The sequence below is a fragment of the Oncorhynchus mykiss genome, chromosome 24, assembly GCF_013265735.2.
Source record: "Oncorhynchus mykiss isolate Arlee chromosome 24, USDA_OmykA_1.1, whole genome shotgun sequence".
In the NCBI taxonomy this organism is placed as follows: Eukaryota; Metazoa; Chordata; class Actinopteri; order Salmoniformes; family Salmonidae; genus Oncorhynchus; species Oncorhynchus mykiss.
Genome location: NC_048588.1, coordinates 35,088,765 through 35,105,694, shown reverse-complemented (window position 1 = coordinate 35,105,694; position 16,930 = coordinate 35,088,765). Strand labels below are relative to the sequence as shown.

At 48.6% G+C, this 16,930-nt stretch overlaps 1 protein-coding gene across 2 annotated transcripts in view; it reads left to right on the top strand.

Annotated features, from left to right (window-relative positions):
* The window catches only part of LOC110503425 (neprilysin-like), a 181,203-nt gene that overhangs the window by 151,444 nt on the left and 12,829 nt on the right, over positions 1–16,930 (top strand). The window contains exons 11-14 of one of the 2 annotated variants that reach the window (XM_036961850.1): positions 14,195–14,331; positions 15,790–15,883; positions 16,025–16,153; positions 16,500–16,598. In XM_036961850.1, coding sequence (XP_036817745.1) covers positions 14,195–14,331; positions 15,790–15,883; positions 16,025–16,153; positions 16,500–16,598 — 459 coding nt within the window. Of the gene's footprint in view, positions 1–14,170; positions 14,332–15,789; positions 15,884–16,024; positions 16,154–16,499; positions 16,599–16,930 lie in introns of both variants that reach the window. The other variant, XM_036961849.1, reaches the window with a different exon arrangement.

Genomic DNA, 16,930 nt, shown 5'->3' with positions numbered 1-16,930 from the left:
TTAACCCCTCCTCTCAGATGGTGATGATTAACCCCTCCTCTCAGATGGTGATGATAAACCCCTCCTCTCAGATGGTGATGATTAACCCCTCCTCTCAGGTGATGATGATAAACCCCTCATCTCAGGTGATGATAAACCCCTCCTCTCAGATGGTGATGATTAACCCCTCCTCTCAGATGGTGATGATTAACCCCTCCTCTCAGATGGTGATGATTAACCCCTCCTCTCAGATGGTGATAAACCCCTCCTCTCAGGTGATGATAAACCCCTCCTCTCAGATGGTGAGGATTAACCCCTCCTCTCAGATGGTGATGATTAACCCCTCCTCTCAGATGGTGATAAACCCCTCCTCTCAGGTGATGATAAACCCCTCCTCTCAGATGGTGATGATTAACCCCTCCTCTCAGGTGATGATGGAAAAACCCCTCCTCTCAGGTGTTGATGAAAAACCCCTCATCTCAGATGGTGATGATTAACCCCTCCTCTCAGGTGATGATAAACCCCTCCTCTCAGATGGTGATGATTAACCCCTCCTCTCAGGTGATGATAAACCCCTCCTCTCAGATGGTGATGATTAACCCCTCCTCTCAGATGGTGGTGATAAACCCCTCCTCTCAGATGGTGATGATTAACCCCTCCTCTCAGATGGTGATGATTAACCCCTCCTCTCAGATGGTGATGATTAACCGCTCCTCTCAGATGGTGATGATTAACCCCTCCTCTCAGATGGTGATGATTAACCCCTCCTCTCAGATGGTGATGATTAACCCCTCCTCTCAGATGGTGGTGATAAACCCCTCCTCTCAGATGGTGATGATTAACCCCTCCTCTCAGATGGTGATGATTAACCCCTCCTCTCAGATGGTGATGATAAACCCCTCCTCTCAGATGGTGATGATTAACCCCTCCTCTCAGATGGTGATGATAAACCCCTCCTGTCAGGTGATGACAACCCCCTCCTGTCAGGTGATGACATACCCCTCCTCTCAGGTGATGATAAACCCCTCCTCTCAGGTGATGATAAACCCCTCCTCTCAGGTGATGATAAACCCCTCCTCTCAGATGGTGATGATAAACCCCTCCTCTCAGATGGTTATGATATCCCCTCCTGTCAGGTGATGACAAACCCCTCCTGTCAGGTGATGACATACCCCTCCTCTCAGGTGATGATAAACCCCTCCTCTCAGGTGTTGATGATAAACCCCTCCTCTCAGGTGTTGATGATAAACCCCTCCTCTCAGGTGATGATAAACCCCTCCTCTCAGGTGTTGATGATAAACCCCTCCTCTCAGGTGTTGATGATAAACCCCTCCTCTCAGGTGTTGATGATAAACCCCTCCTCTCAGGTGTTGATGATAAACCCCTCCTCTCAGGTGTTGATGATAAACCCCTCCTCTCAGGTGTTGATGATAAACCCCTCCTCTCAGATGGTGATGATAAACCCCTCCTCTCAGATGGTGATGACAAACTCCTCCTGTCAGGTGATGATAAACCCCTCCTCTCAGATGGTGATGATAAACCCCTCCTGTCAGGTGATGACAACCCCCTCCTGTCAGGTGATGACATACCCCTCCTCTCAGGTGATGATAAACCCCTCCTCTCAGGTGATGATAAACCCCTCCTCTCAGGTGATGATAAACCCCTCCTCTCAGATGGTGATGATAAACCCCTCCTCTCAGATGGTTATGATATCCCCTCCTGTCAGGTGATGACAAACCCCTCCTGTCAGGTGATGACATACCCCTCCTCTCAGGTGATGATAAACCCCTCCTCTCAGATGGTGATGATAAACCCCTCCTCTCAGATGGTGATGATAAACCCCTCCTCTCAGATGGTGATGATAAATCCCTCCTCTCAGATGGTGATGATAAACCCCTCCTCTCAGATGGTGATGATAAACCCCTCCTCTCAGGTGATGATGATAAACCCCTCATCTCAGGTGATGATAAACCCCTCCTCTCAGATGGTGATGATTAACCCCTCCTCTCAGATGGTGATGATTAACCCCTCCTCTCAGATGGTGATAAACCCCTCCTCTCAGGTGATGATAAACCCCTCCTCTCAGATGGTGAGGATTAACCCCTCCTCTCAGATGGTGATGATTAACCCCTCCTCTCAGATGGTGATGATTAACCCCTCCTCTCAGATGGTGATGATTAACCCCTCCTCTCAGATGGTGATAAACCCCTCCTCTCAGATGGTGATGATTAACCCCTCCTCTCAGATGGTGATGATTAACCCCTCCTCTCAGGTGATGATGATAAACCCCTCCTCTCAGATGGTGATAAACCCCTCCTCTCAGATGGTGATGATAAACCCCTCCTCTCAGATGATGATAAACCCCTCCTCTCAGGTGTTGATGGAAAAACCCCTCCTCTCAGATGATGATGATAAACCCCTCCTCTCAGATGGTGATGATAAACCCCTCCTCTCAGATGATGATAAACCCCTCCTCTCAGGTGTTGATGATAAACCCCTCCTCTCAGGTGTTGATGAAAAACCCCTCATCTCAGATGGTGATGATTAACCCCTCCTCTCAGATGGTGATGATTAACCCCTCCTCTCAGATGGTGATGATTAACCCCTCCTCTCAGATGGTGATGATTAACCCCTCCTCTCAGATGGTGATAAACCCCTCCTCTCAGATGGTGATGATAAACCCCTCCTCTCAGATGGTGATGATAAACCCCTCCTGTCAGGTGATGACAACCCCCTCCTGTCAGGTGATGACATACCCCTCCTCTCAGGTGATGATAAACCCCTCCTCTCAGGTGATGATAAACCCCTCCTCTCAGGTGATGATAAACCCCTCCTCTCAGATGGTGATGATAAACCCCTCCTCTCAGATGGTTATGATATCCCCTCCTGTCAGGTGATGACAAACCCTTCCTGTCAGGTGATGACATACCCCTCCTCTCAGGTGATGATAAACCCCTCCTCTCAGGTGTTGATGATAAACCCCTCCTCTCAGGTGTTGATGATAAACCCCTCCTCTCAGGTGTTGATGATAAACCCCTCCTCTCAGGTGATGACAAACCCCTCCTGTCAGGTGATGATAAACCCCTCCTCTCAGGTGATGATAAACCCCTCCTCTCAGGTGATGATAAACCCCTCCTCTCAGGTGATGATAAACCCCTCCTCTCAGGTGATGATAAACCCCTCCTCTCAGGTGTTGATGATAAACCCCTCCTGTCAGGTGATGATAAACCCCTCCTCTCAGATGGTGATGATAAATCCCTCCTCTCAGATGGTGATGATAAACCCCTCCTCTCAGATGGTGATGATAAACCCCTCCTCTCAGGTGATGATGATAAACCCCTCATCTCAGGTGATGATAAACCCCTCCTCTCAGATGGTGATGATTAACCCCTCCTCTCAGATGGTGATGATTAACCCCTCCTCTCAGATGGTGATAAACCCCTCCTCTCAGGTGATGATAAACCCCTCCTCTCAGATGGTGAGGATTAACCCCTCCTCTCAGATGGTGATGATTAACCCCTCCTCTCAGATGGTGATGATTAACCCCTCCTCTCAGATGGTGATAAACCCCTCCTCTCAGATGGTGATGATTAACCCCTCCTCTCAGATGGTGATGATTAACCCCTCCTCTCAGGTGATGATGATAAACCCCTCCTCTCAGATGGTGATAAACCCCTCCTCTCAGATGGTGATGATAAACCCCTCCTCTCAGATGATGATAAACCCCTCCTCTCAGGTGTTGATGGAAAAACCCCTCCTCTCAGGTGTTGATGAAAAACCCCTCATCTCAGATGGTGATGATTAACCCCTCCTCTCAGATGGTGATGATTAACCACTCCTCTCAGATGGTGATGATTAACCCCTCCTCTCAGATGGTGATGATAAACCCCTCATCTCAGGTGATGATTAACCCCTCCTCTCAGATGGTGATGATTAACCCCTCCTCTCAGATGGTGATGATTAACCCCTCCTCTCAGATGGTGATGATTAACCCCTCCTCTCAGATGGTAATGATAAACCCCTCCTCTCAGATGGTGATGATAAACCCCTCCTGTCAGGTGATGACAACCCCCTCCTGTCAGGTGATGACATACCCCTCCTCTCAGGTGATGATAAACCCCTCCTCTCAGGTGATGATAAACCCCTCCTCTCAGGTGATGATAAACCCCTCCTCTCAGATGGTGATGATAAACCCCTCCTCTCAGATGGTTATGATATCCCCTCCTGTCAGGTGATGACATACCCCTCCTCTCAGGTGATGACAAACCCCTCCTGTCAGGTGATGATAAACCCCTCCTCTCAGGTGATGATAAACCCCTCCTCTCAGGTGATGATAAACCCCTCCTCTCAGGTGATGATAAACCCCTCCTCTCAGGTGTTGATGATAAACCCTCCTCTCAGATGTTGATGATAAACCCCTCCTCTCAGGTGATGATAAACCCCTCCTCTCAGGTGTTGATGATAAACCCCTCCTCTCAGGTGTTGATGATAAACCCCTCCTCTCAGGTGTTGATGATAAACCCCTCCTCTCAGGTGTTGATGATAAACCCCTCCTCTCAGGTGTTGATGATAAACCCCTCCTCTCAGGTGATGATAAACCCCTCCTCTCAGGTGTTGATGATAAACCCCTCCTCTCAGGTGTTGATGATAAACCCCTCCTCTCAGATGGTGATGATAAACCCCTCCTCTCAGATGGTGATGACAAACCCCTCCTGTCAGGTGATGATAAACCCCTCCTCTCAGATGGTGATGACAAACCCCTACTGTCAGGTGATGATAAACCCCTCCTCTCAGATGATGATAAACCCCTCCTCTCAGGTGATGACAACCCCCTCCTCTCAGATGATGATGACAAACCCCTCCTCCCAGATGATGATGACAAACCCCTCCTCTCAGGTGATGATGAACCCCTCCTCTCAGATGATGATGATAAACCCCTCCTCTCAGGTGATGATGAACCCCTCCTCTCAGATGGTGATGATAAACCCCTCCTGTCAGGTGATGATAAACCCCTCCTCTCAGGTTATGATAAACCCCTCCTCTCAGGTGATGATAAACCCCTCCTCTCAGGTGATGATAAACCCCTCCTCTCAGATGGTGATGATAAACCCCTCCTCTCAGATGGTGATGATAAACCCCTCCTCTCAGATGGTGATGATAAACCCCTCCTGTCAGGTGATGATAAACCCCTCCTCTCAGATGGTGATGATAAATCCCTCCTCTCAGATGGTGATGATAAACCCCTCCTCTCAGATGGTGATGATAAACCCCTCCTCTCAGGTGATGATGATAAACCCCTCATCTCAGGTGATGAAAAACCCCTCCTCTCAGATGGTGATGATTAACCCCTCCTCTCAGATGGTGATGATTAACCCCTCCTCTCAGATGGTGATAAACCCCTCCTCTCAGGTGATGATAAACCCCTCCTCTCAGATGGTGAGGATTAACCCCTCCTCTCAGATGGTGATGATTAACCCCTCCTCTCAGATGGTGATGATTAACCCCTCCTCTCAGGTGATGATGATAAACCCCTCCTCTCAGATGGTGATAAACCCCTCCTCTCAGATGGTGATGATAAACCCCTCCTCTCAGATGATGATAAACCCCTCCTCTCAGGTGTTGATGGAAAAACCCCTCCTCTCAGGTGTTGATGAAAAACCCCTCATCTCAGATGGTGATGATTAACCCCTCCTCTCAGATGGTGATGATTAACCCCTCCTCTCAGATGGTGATGATTAACCCCTCCTCTCAGATGGTGATGATTAACCCCTCCTCTCAGATGGTGATGATTAACCACTCCTCTCAGATGGTGATGATTAACCCCTCCTCTCAGATGGTGATGATTAACCCCTCCTCTCAGATGTTGATGATTAACCCCTCATCTCAGATGGTGATGATTAACCCCTCCTCTCAGATGGTGATGATTAACCTCTCCTCTCAGATGGTAATGATAAACCCCTCCTCTCAGATGGTGATGATAAACCCCTCCTGTCAGGTGATGACAACCCCCTCCTGTCAGGTGATGACATACCCCTCCTCTCAGGTGATGATAAACCCCTCCTCTCAGGTGATGATAAACCCCTCCTCTCAGGTGATGATAAACCCCTCCTCTCAGATGGTGATGATAAACCCCTCCTCTCAGATGGTTATGATATCCCCTCCTGTCAGGTGATGACAAACCCCTCCTGTCAGGTGATGATAAACCCCTCCTCTCAGGTGTTGATGATAAACCCCTCCTCTCAGGTGTTGATGATAAACCCCTCCTCTCAGGTGTTGATGATAAACCCCTCCTCTCAGGTGATGACAAACCCCTCCTGTCAGGTGATGATAAACCCCTCCTCTCAGGTGATGATAAACCCCTCCTCTCAGGTGATGATAAACCCCTCCTCTCAGGTGATGATAAACCCCTCCTCTCAGGTGTTGATGATAAACCCCTCCTCTCAGGTGTTGATGATAAACCCCTCCTCTCAGGTGTTGATGATAAACCCCTCCTCTCAGGTGATGATAAACCCCTCCTCTCAGGTGTTGATGATAAACCCCTCCTCTCAGGTGTTGATGATAAACCCCTCCTCTCAGGTGTTGATGATAAACCCCTCCTCTCAGATGGTGATGATAAACCCCTCCTCTCAGATGGTGATGACAAACCCCTCCTGTCAGGTGATGATAAACCCCTCCTCTCAGATGGTGATGACAAACCCCTACTGTCAGGTGATGATAAACCCCTCCTCTCAGATGATGATAAACCCCTCCTCTCAGGTGATGACAACCCCCTCCTCTCAGATGATGATGACAAACCCCTCCTCCCAGATGATGATGACAAACCCCTCCTCTCAGGTGATGATGAACCCCTCCTCTCAGATGATGATGATAAACCCCTCCTCTCAGGTGATGATGAACCCCTCCTCTCAGATGGTGATGATAAACCCCTCCTGTCAGGTGATGATAAACCCCTCCTCTCAGGTTATGATAAACCCCTCCTCTCAGGTGATGATAAACCCTTCCTCTCAGGTGATGATAAACCCCTCCTCTCAGATGGTGATGATAAACCCCTCCTCTCAGATGGTGATGATAAACCCCTCCTCTCAGATGATGATAAACCCCTCCTGTCAGGTGATGATAAACCCCTTCTGCCAGGTGATGATAAACCCCTCCTCTCAGGTGATGATAATCCCCTCCTCTCAGATGGTGATGATAAACCCCTCCTCTCAGGTGATGATAAACCCCTCCTCTCAGATGGTGATGATAAACCCCTCCTCTCAGATGGTGATGATAAACCCCTCCTGTCAGGTGATGATAAACCCCTCCTCTCAGATGGTGATGATAAACCCCTCCTCTCAAATTGTGATGATAAACCCCTCCTCTCAGATGATGATAAACCCCTCCTCTCAGGTGATGATAAACCCCTCCTCTCAGATGGTGATGATAAACCCCTCCTTTCAGGTGATGAGAAACCCCTCCTCTCAGGTGATGATGATAAACCCCTCCTCTCAGGTGATGATAAACCCCTCCTCTCAGGTAATGCCAAACCCCTCCTGTCAGGTGATAAAAACCCCTCCTCTCAGGTGATGACAAACCCCTCCTCTCAGGTAATGCCAAACCCCTCCTCTCAGGTGATGATAAACCCCTCCTCTCAGATGGTGATGATAAACCCCTCCTCTCAGATGGTGATGATAAACCCCTCCTGTCAGGTGATGATAAACCCCTCCTCTCAGATGGTGATGATAAATCCCTCCTCTCAGATGGTGATGATAAACCCCTCCTCTCAGATGGTGATGATAAACCCCTCCTCTCAGGTGATGATGATAAACCCCTCATCTCAGGTGATGATAAACCCCTCCTCTCAGATGGTGATGATTAACCCCTCCTCTCAGATGGTGATGATTAACCCCTCCTCTCAGATGGTGATAAACCCCTCCTCTCAGGTGATGATAAACCCCTCCTCTCAGATGGTGAGGATTAACCCCTCCTCTCAGATGGTGATGATTAACCCCTCCTCTCAGGTGATGATAAACCCCTCCTCTCAGGTGATGATAAACCCCTCCTCTCAGATGGTGATGATTAACCCCTCCTCTCAGATGGTGATAAACCCCTCCTCTCAGATGGTGATGATTAACCCCTCCTCTCAGATGGTGATGATTAACCCCTCCTCTCAGGTGATGATGATAAACCCCTCCTCTCAGATGGTGATAAACCCCTCCTCTCAGATGGTGATGATAAACCCCTCCTCTCAGATGATGATAAACCCCTCCTCTCAGGTGTTGATGGAAAAACCCCTCCTCTCAGGTGTTGATGAAAAACCCCTCCTCTCAGATGGTGATGATTAACCCCTCCTCTCAGATGGTGATGATTAACCCCTCCTCTCAGATGGTGATGATAAACCCCTCCTCTCAGATGGTGATGATTAACCCCTCCTCTCAGATGGTGATAAACCCCTCCTCTCAGATGGTGATGATTAACCCCTCCTCTCAGATGGTGATGATTAACCTCTCCTCTCAGATGGTAATGATAAACCCCTCCTCTCAGATGGTGATGATAAACCCCTCCTGTCAGGTGATGACAACCCCCTCCTGTCAGGTGATGACATACCCCTCCTCTCAGGTGATGATAAACCCCTCCTCTCAGGTGATGATAAACCCCTCCTCTCAGGTGATGATAAACCCCTCCTCTCAGATGGTGATGATAAACCCCTCCTCTCAGATGGTTATGATATCCCCTCCTGTCAGGTGATGACAAACCCCTCCTGTCAGGTGATGACATACCCCTCCTCTCAGGTGATGATAAACCCCTCCTCTCAGGTGTTGATGATAAACCCCTCCTCTCAGGTGTTGATGATAAACCCCTCCTCTCAGGTGTTGATGATAAACTCCTCCTCTCAGGTGATGACAAACCCCTCCTGTCAGGTGATGATAAACCCCTCCTCTCAGGTGATGATAAACCCCTCCTCTCAGGTGATGATAAACCCCTCCTCTCAGGTGATGATAAACCCCTCCTCTCAGGTGATGATAAACCCCTCCTCTCAGGTGTTGATGATAAACCCCTCCTCTCAGGTGTTGATGATAAACCCCTCCTCTCAGGTGTTGATGATAAACCCCTCCTCTCAGGTGATGATAAACCCCTCCTCTCAGGTGTTGATGATAAACCCCTCCTCTCAGGTGTTGATGATAAACCCCTCCTCTCAGGTGTTGATGATAAACCCCTCCTCTCAGATGGTGATGATAAACCCCTCCTCTCAGATGGTGATGACAAACCCCTCCTGTCAGGTGATGATAAACCCCTCCTCTCAGATGGTGATGACAAACCCCTACTGTCAGGTGATGATAAACCCCTCCTCTCAGATGATGATAAACCCCTCCTCTCAGGTGATGACAACCCCCTCCTCTCAGATGATGATGACAAACCCCTCCTCCCAGATGATGATGACAAACCCCTCCTCTCAGGTGATGATGAACCCCTCCTCTCAGATGATGATGATAAACCCCTCCTCTCAGGTGATGATGAACCCCTCCTCTCAGATGGTGATGATAAACCCCTCCTGTCAGGTGATGATAAACCCCTCCTCTCAGGTTATGATAAACCCCTCCTCTCAGGTGATGATAAACCCCTCCTCTCAGGTAATGATAAACCCCTCCTCTCAGATGGTGATGATAAACCCCTCCTCTCAGATGGTGATGATAAACCCCTCCTCTCAGATGATGATAAACCCCTCCTGTCAGGTGATGATAAACCCCTTCTGCCAGGTGATGATAAACCCCTCCTCTCAGGTGATGATAATCCCCTCCTCTCAGATGGTGATGATAAACCCCTCCTCTCAGGTAATGATAAACCCCTCCTCTCAGATAGTGATGATAAACCCCTCCTCTCAGATGGTGATGATAAACCCCTCCTGTCAGGTGATGATAAACCCCTCCTCTCAGATGGTGATGATAAACCCCTCCTCTCAAATTGTGATGATAAACCCCTCCTCTCAGATGATGATAAACCCCTCCTCTCAGGTGATGATAAACCCCTCCTCTCAGATGGTGATGATAAACCCCTCCTTTCAGGTGATGAGAAACCCCTCCTCTCAGGTGATGATGATAAACCCCTCCTCTCAGGTGATGATAAACCCCTCCTCTCAGGTAATGCCAAACCCCTCCTGTCAGGTGATGCCAAACCCCTCCTCTCAGGTGATGACAAACCCCTCCTCTCAGGTGATGACAAACCCCTCCTCTCAGGTGATGATGATAAACCCCTCCTCTCAGATGATGATGATAAACCCCTCCTCTCAGGTGTTGATGATAAACCCCTCCTCTCAGGTGATGATAAACCCCTCCTCTTAGGTGTTGATGATAAACCCCTCCTCTCAGGTGATGATGATAAACCCCTCCTCTCAGGTGTTGATGATAAACCCCTCCTCTTAGGTGTTGATGATAAACCCCTCCTCTCAGGTGATGATGATAAACCCCTCCTCTCAGGTGTTGATGACAAACCCCTCCTCTCAGGTGATGACAAACCCCTCCTCTCAGGTGATGATGATAAACCCCTCCTCTCAGATGATGATGATAAACCCCTCCTCTCAGGTGTTGATGATAAACCCCTCCTCTCAGGTGATGATAAACCCCTCCTCTTAGGTGTTGATGATAAACCCCTCCTCTCAGGTGATGATGATAAACCCCTCCTCTCAGGTGTTGATGATAAACCCCTCCTCTCAGTTGATGATAAACCCCTCCTCTCAGATGATGATGATAAACCCCTCCTCTCAGGTGATGATAAACCCCTCCTCTCAGGTGATGATAAACCCCTCCTCTCAGATGGTGATGATAAACCCCTCCTCTCAGATGGTGATGATAAACCCCTCCTCTCAGGTGATGATAAACCCCTCCTCTCAGGTGATGATAAACCCCTCCTCTCAGATGGTGATGATAAACCCCTCCTCTCAGATGATGATGATAAACCCCTCCTCTCAGGTGATGATAAACCCCTCCTCTCAGGTGATTATAAACCCCTCCTCTCAGGTGTTGACGATAAACCCCTCCTCTCAGGTGATGATAAACCCCTCCTCTCAGGTGTTGATGATAAACCCCTCCTCTCAGGTGTTGACGATAAACCCCTCCTCTCAGGTGATGATAAACCCCTCCTCTCAGGTGTTGATGATAAACCCCTCCTCTCAGGTGATGATAAACCCCTCCTCTTAGGTGTTGATGATAAACCCCTCCTCTCAGGTGTTGATGATAAACCCCTCTCCTCAGATGTGTAATGAATTCGAGGGAGACAGATAGCTGGTTTGGAGCTCAGATCGCAGCAGATTTTTAATGCAATTGTCGTTAGGAGGAGGCAGGTAGATGGGTTTAGGGGCAGGCAGAAGGTCATACACAGTAGGTCCAAAAATGACAACAGTACAGGCAGGGAGTAGGCTAAATGCATATTGAGTGAGGCATGCAAAAACTACCATACACAAGATGCGATAAACCCCTCCTCTCAGGTGATGATAAACCCCTCCTCTCAGGTGATGATAAACCCCTCCTCTCAGATGATGATAAACCCCTCCTCTCAGGTGATGATAAACCCCTCCTCTCAGATGGTGATGATAAACCCCTCCTTTCAGGTGATGAGAAACCCCTCCTCTCAGGTGATGATGATAAACCCCTCCTCTCAGGTGATGATAAACCCCTCCTCTCAGGTAATGCCAAACCCCTCCTGTCAGGTGATAAAAACCCCTCCTCTCAGGTGATGACAAACCCCTCCTCTCAGGTAATGCCAAACCCCTCCTCTCAGGTGATGACAAACCCCTCCTCTCAGGTGATGACAAACCCCTCCTCTCAGGTGATGACAAACCCCTCCTCTTAGGTGTTGATGATAAACCCCTCCTCTCAGGTAATGCCAAACCCCTCCTCTCAGGTGATGACAAACCCCTCCTCTCAGGTGATGACAAACCCCTCCTCTCAGGTGATGACAAACCCCTCCTCTCAGGTGATGATAAACCCCTCCTCTTAGGTGTTGATGATAAACCCCTCCTCTTAGGTGTTGATGATAAACCCCTCCTCTCAGGTGATGATGATAAACCCCTCCTCTCAGGTGTTGATGATAAACCCCTCCTCTCAGGTGTTGATGATAAACCCCTCCTCTCAGATGATGATGATAAACCCCTCCTCTCAGATGATGATAAACCCCTCCTCTCAGTTGATGATAAACGCCTCCTCTCAGATGATGATGATAAACCCCTCCTCTCAGGTGATGATAAACCCCTCCTCTCAGGTGATGATAAACCCCTCCTCTCAGATGGTGATGATAAACCCCTCCTCTCAGATGGTGATGATAAACCCCTCCTCTCAGGTGATGATAAACCCCTCCTCTCAGGTGATGATAAACCCCTCCTCTCAGATGGTGATGATAAACCCCTCCTCTCAGATGATGATGATAAACCCCTCCTCTCAGGTGATGATAAACCCCTCCTCTCAGGTGATTATAAACCCCTCCTCTCAGGTGTTGACGATAAACCCCTCCTCTCAGGTGATGATAAACCCCTCCTCTCAGGTGTTGATGATAAACCCCTCCTCTCAGGTGATGATGATAAACCCCTCCTCTCAGGTGACGATAAACCCCTCCTCTCAGGTGATGATAAACCCCTCCTCTTAGGTGTTGATGATAAACCCCTCCTCTCAGGTGTTGATGATAAACCCCTCTCCTCAGATGTGTAATGAATTCGAGGGAGACAGATAGCTGGTTTGGAGCTCAGATCGCAGCAGATTTTTAATGCAATTGTCGTTAGGAGGAGGCAGGTAGATGGGTTTAGGGGCAGGCAGAAGGTCATACACAGTAGGTCCAAAAATGACAACAGTACAGGCAGGGAGTAGGCTAAATGCATATTGAGTGAGGCATGCAAAAACTACCATACACAAGATGCGATAAACCCCTCCTCTCAGGTGATGATAAACCCCTCCTCTCAGGTGATGATAAACCCCTCCTCTCAGATGATGATAAACCCCTCCTCTCAGGTGATGATAAACCCCTCCTCTCAGATGGTGATGATAAACCCCTCCTTTCAGGTGATGAGAAACCCCTCCTCTCAGGTGATGATGATAAACCCCTCCTCTCAGGTGATGATAAACCCCTCCTCTCAGGTAATGCCAAACCCCTCCTGTCAGGTGATAAAAACCCCTCCTCTCAGGTGATGACAAACCCCTCCTCTCAGGTAATGCCAAACCCCTCCTCTCAGGTGATGACAAACCCCTCCTCTCAGGTGATGACAAACCCCTCCTCTCAGGTGATGACAAACCCCTCCTCTTAGGTGTTGATGATAAACCCCTCCTCTCAGGTAATGCCAAACCCCTCCTCTCAGGTGATGACAAACCCCTCCTCTCAGGTGATGATAAACCCCTCCTCTCAGGTGATGATAAACCCCTCCTCTCAGGTGATGATAAACCCCTCCTCTCAGGTGATGATAAACCCCTCCTCTCAGGTGATGATGATAAACCCCTTCTCTCAGGTGATGATAAACCCCTCCTTTCAGGTGATGATAAACCCCTCCTCTCAGGTGATGATAAACCCCTCCTCTCAGGTGATGATGAACCCCTCCTCTCAGGTGATGATGATAAACCCCTCCTCTCAGGTGATGATGATAAACCCCTCCTCTCAGGTGATGATAAACCCCTCCTCTCAGGTGATGATAAACCCCTCCTCTCAGGTGATGATGAACCCCTCCTCTCAGGTGATGATGAACCCCTCCTCTCAGGTGATGATAAACCCCTCCTCTCAGGTGATGATAAACCCCTCCTCTCAGGTGATGATAAACCCCTCCTCTCAGGTGATGATGATAAACCCCTTCTCTCAGGTGATGATAAACCCCTCCTCTCAGGTGATGATAAACCCCTCCTCTCAGGTGATGATGAACCCCTTCTCTCAGGTGATGATAAACCCCTCCTCTCATGTGATGATGATAAACCCCTCCTCTCATGTGATGATGATAAACCCCTCCTCTCATGTGATGATGATAAACCCCTCCTCTCAGGTGATGATGATAAACCCCTCCTCTCAGGTGATTATAAACCCCTCCTCTCAGGTGATGATGAACCCCTCCTCTCAGGTGATGATGATAAACCCCTCCTCTCAGGTGATGATGAACCCCTCCTCTCAGGTGATGATGATAAACCCCTCCTCTCAGGTGATGATGAACCCCTCCTCTCAGGTGTTGATGATAAACCCCTCCTCTCAGGTGATGATGAACCCCTCCTCTCAGGTGTTTGACTGGAGTTACTTCACCAGGAAGATCATGGGGACGGTCGGCATCACTGTGCCTGACACAGAGAGTGTTATCAACTACGCACCAAACTACTTCAGACGGCTCAACCCTATCCTAGCCAAGAACACTAAGAGGTGAGAACATTGACTCAACCCTATCCTAGCCAAGAACACTAAGAGGTGAGAACATTGACTCAACCCTATCCTAGCCAAGAACACTAAGAGGTGAGAACATTGACTCAACCCTATCCTAGCCAAGCACACTGTGAACATTGACTCAAACCTATCCTAGCCAAGTACACTAAGAGGTGAGAACATTGACTCAACCCTATCCTAGCCAAGCACACTGAGAACATTGACTCAACCCTATCCTAGCCAAGCACACTGAGAACATTGACTCAACCATATCCTAGCCAAGCGCACTGAGAACATTGACTCAACCCTATCCTAGCCAAGCACACTGAGAACATTGACTCAACCCTATCCTAGCCAAGAACACTAAGAGGTGAGAACATTGACTCAACCCTATCTTAGCCAAGCACACTGTGAACATTGACTCAACCCTATCCTAGCCAAGTACACTAAGAGGTGAGAACATTGACTCAACCCTATCCTAGCCAAGCACACTGAGAACATTGACTCAACCCTATCCTAGCCAAGCACACTGAGAACATTGACTCAACCCTATCCTAGCCAAGCACACTGAGAACATTGACTCAACCCTATCCTAGCCAAGCACACTGAGAACATTGACTCAACCCTATCCTAGCCAAGCACACTGAGAACATTGACTCAATTCTATCCTAGCCAAGCACACTGAGAACATTGACTCAACCCTATCCTAGCCAAGCACACTGAGAACTTTGACTCAACCCTATCCTAGCCAAGCACACTGAGAACATTTTCTCAATTCTATCCTAGCCAAGCACACTGAGAACATTGACTCAACCCTATCCTAGCCAAGCACACTGAGAACATTGACTCAACCCTATCCTAGCCAAGCACACTGAGAACATTGACTCAACCCTATCCTAGCCAAGCACACTGAGAACATTGACTCAACCCTATCCTAGCCAAGCACACTGAGAACATTGACTCAACCATTTCCTAGCCAAGCACACTGAGAACATTGACTCAACCCTATCCTAGCCAAGCACACTGAGAACACTGACTCAACCCTATCCTAGCCAAGCACACTGAGAACACTGACTCAACCCTATCCTAGCCAAGCACACTGAGAACACTGACTCAACCCTATCCTAGCCAAGCACACTGAGAACACTGACTCAACCCTATCCTAGCCAAGCACACTGAGAACACTGACTCAACCCTATCCTAGCCAAGCACACTGATAACATTGACTCAACCCTATCCTAGCCAAGCACACTGAGAACACTGACTCAACCCTATCCTAGCCAAGCACACTGAGAACATTGACTCAACCCTATCCTAGCCAAGCACACTGAGAACGTTGAGAAAAGCACATCATTATAATATGATGAGAAGCGTCAGTTATTCAAACGTTCTCATTTCTAGTACATTGTAGATCAACTGTAGTTGCTGGTGTAGTTTTTCCCGTGTTGTTGTTTCCAGAGTCCTGCAGAACTACATGGTGTGGCGTTTTGTCATGAACATGGTGGTGGGTTTGAGCAGACAGTACAGAGACACCAGGAAAGCCTTCCGCAAGGTACAGACACGCCATCTCCTCGTCCTTTCACTCTCACCTCCCTCCTTTCTCTCTAGTCCGTCTTCTCTTCCTACATCTCACTATTTCTCTGGTGTGTGTGATGTCATCAGTGTGAGCCATGCCCTGCTGCCCCCCCTGCAGGCGCTGTACGGTGCCACGACGGAGGCGGCGGTGTGGCGGCAGTGTGTCATCTACGTCAACAACAATATGGACAACGCTGTCGGAAGACTGTACGTAGAGGAGTCCTTCTCTGGGGAGAGCAAAGAACTGGTGAGGTTCACGAGGGGGTGGGGGGAGAGTGTGTGTCCGTAAGCCTGTTCAGATCACCCATTGGCTGACACAATTAGGGTCTCATACCATTGAGTTTATGCTCACACAGATTGTGATCCGAACACATATTTTCTATGAAACATTTTGTCAGGCCCCTGACACATACACAGCCATTTTAAGTTCACTCTAAAGCATTGTTTTCCTTAACACTCTGAAAGAAGAGATGGCTATCACATTCTGTTCCAGAGGAACCTGGGCTGAGATCCACAATAGAGACATTATCAGTACATACTGATCTGTTTAGTGTGTGTGTGTGTGTGTGTGTGTGTGTGTGTGTGTGTGTTAGATGGAAGAGATGATCTCTGTGATACGGGAGGTATTCATCAGCAACTTAGACCACCTAAGATGGATGGATGTAGAGACCAAGAAGGCTGCTGAGGAGAAGGTGAGACTCCCCTGCCATTTGATATCTACCTGTTGACCCCTGGCTGACCTGTTTTACCTGTCTCTGTTTTACCTGTCTCTGTTTTATCTGTCTCTGTTTTACCTGTCTCTGTTTTACCTGTTTTACCTGTCCCTGTTTTACCTGTCTCTGTTTTACCTGTCCCTGTTTTACCTGTCCCTATTTTACCTGTCTCTGTTTTACCTGTCTCTGTCCCTGTTTTACCTGTCTCTGTTTTACCTGTCTCTGTTTTACCTGTTTTACCTGTCCCTGTTTTACCTGTCTCTGTCCCTGTTTTACCTGTCTCTGTTTTACCTGTTTTACCTGTCCCTGTT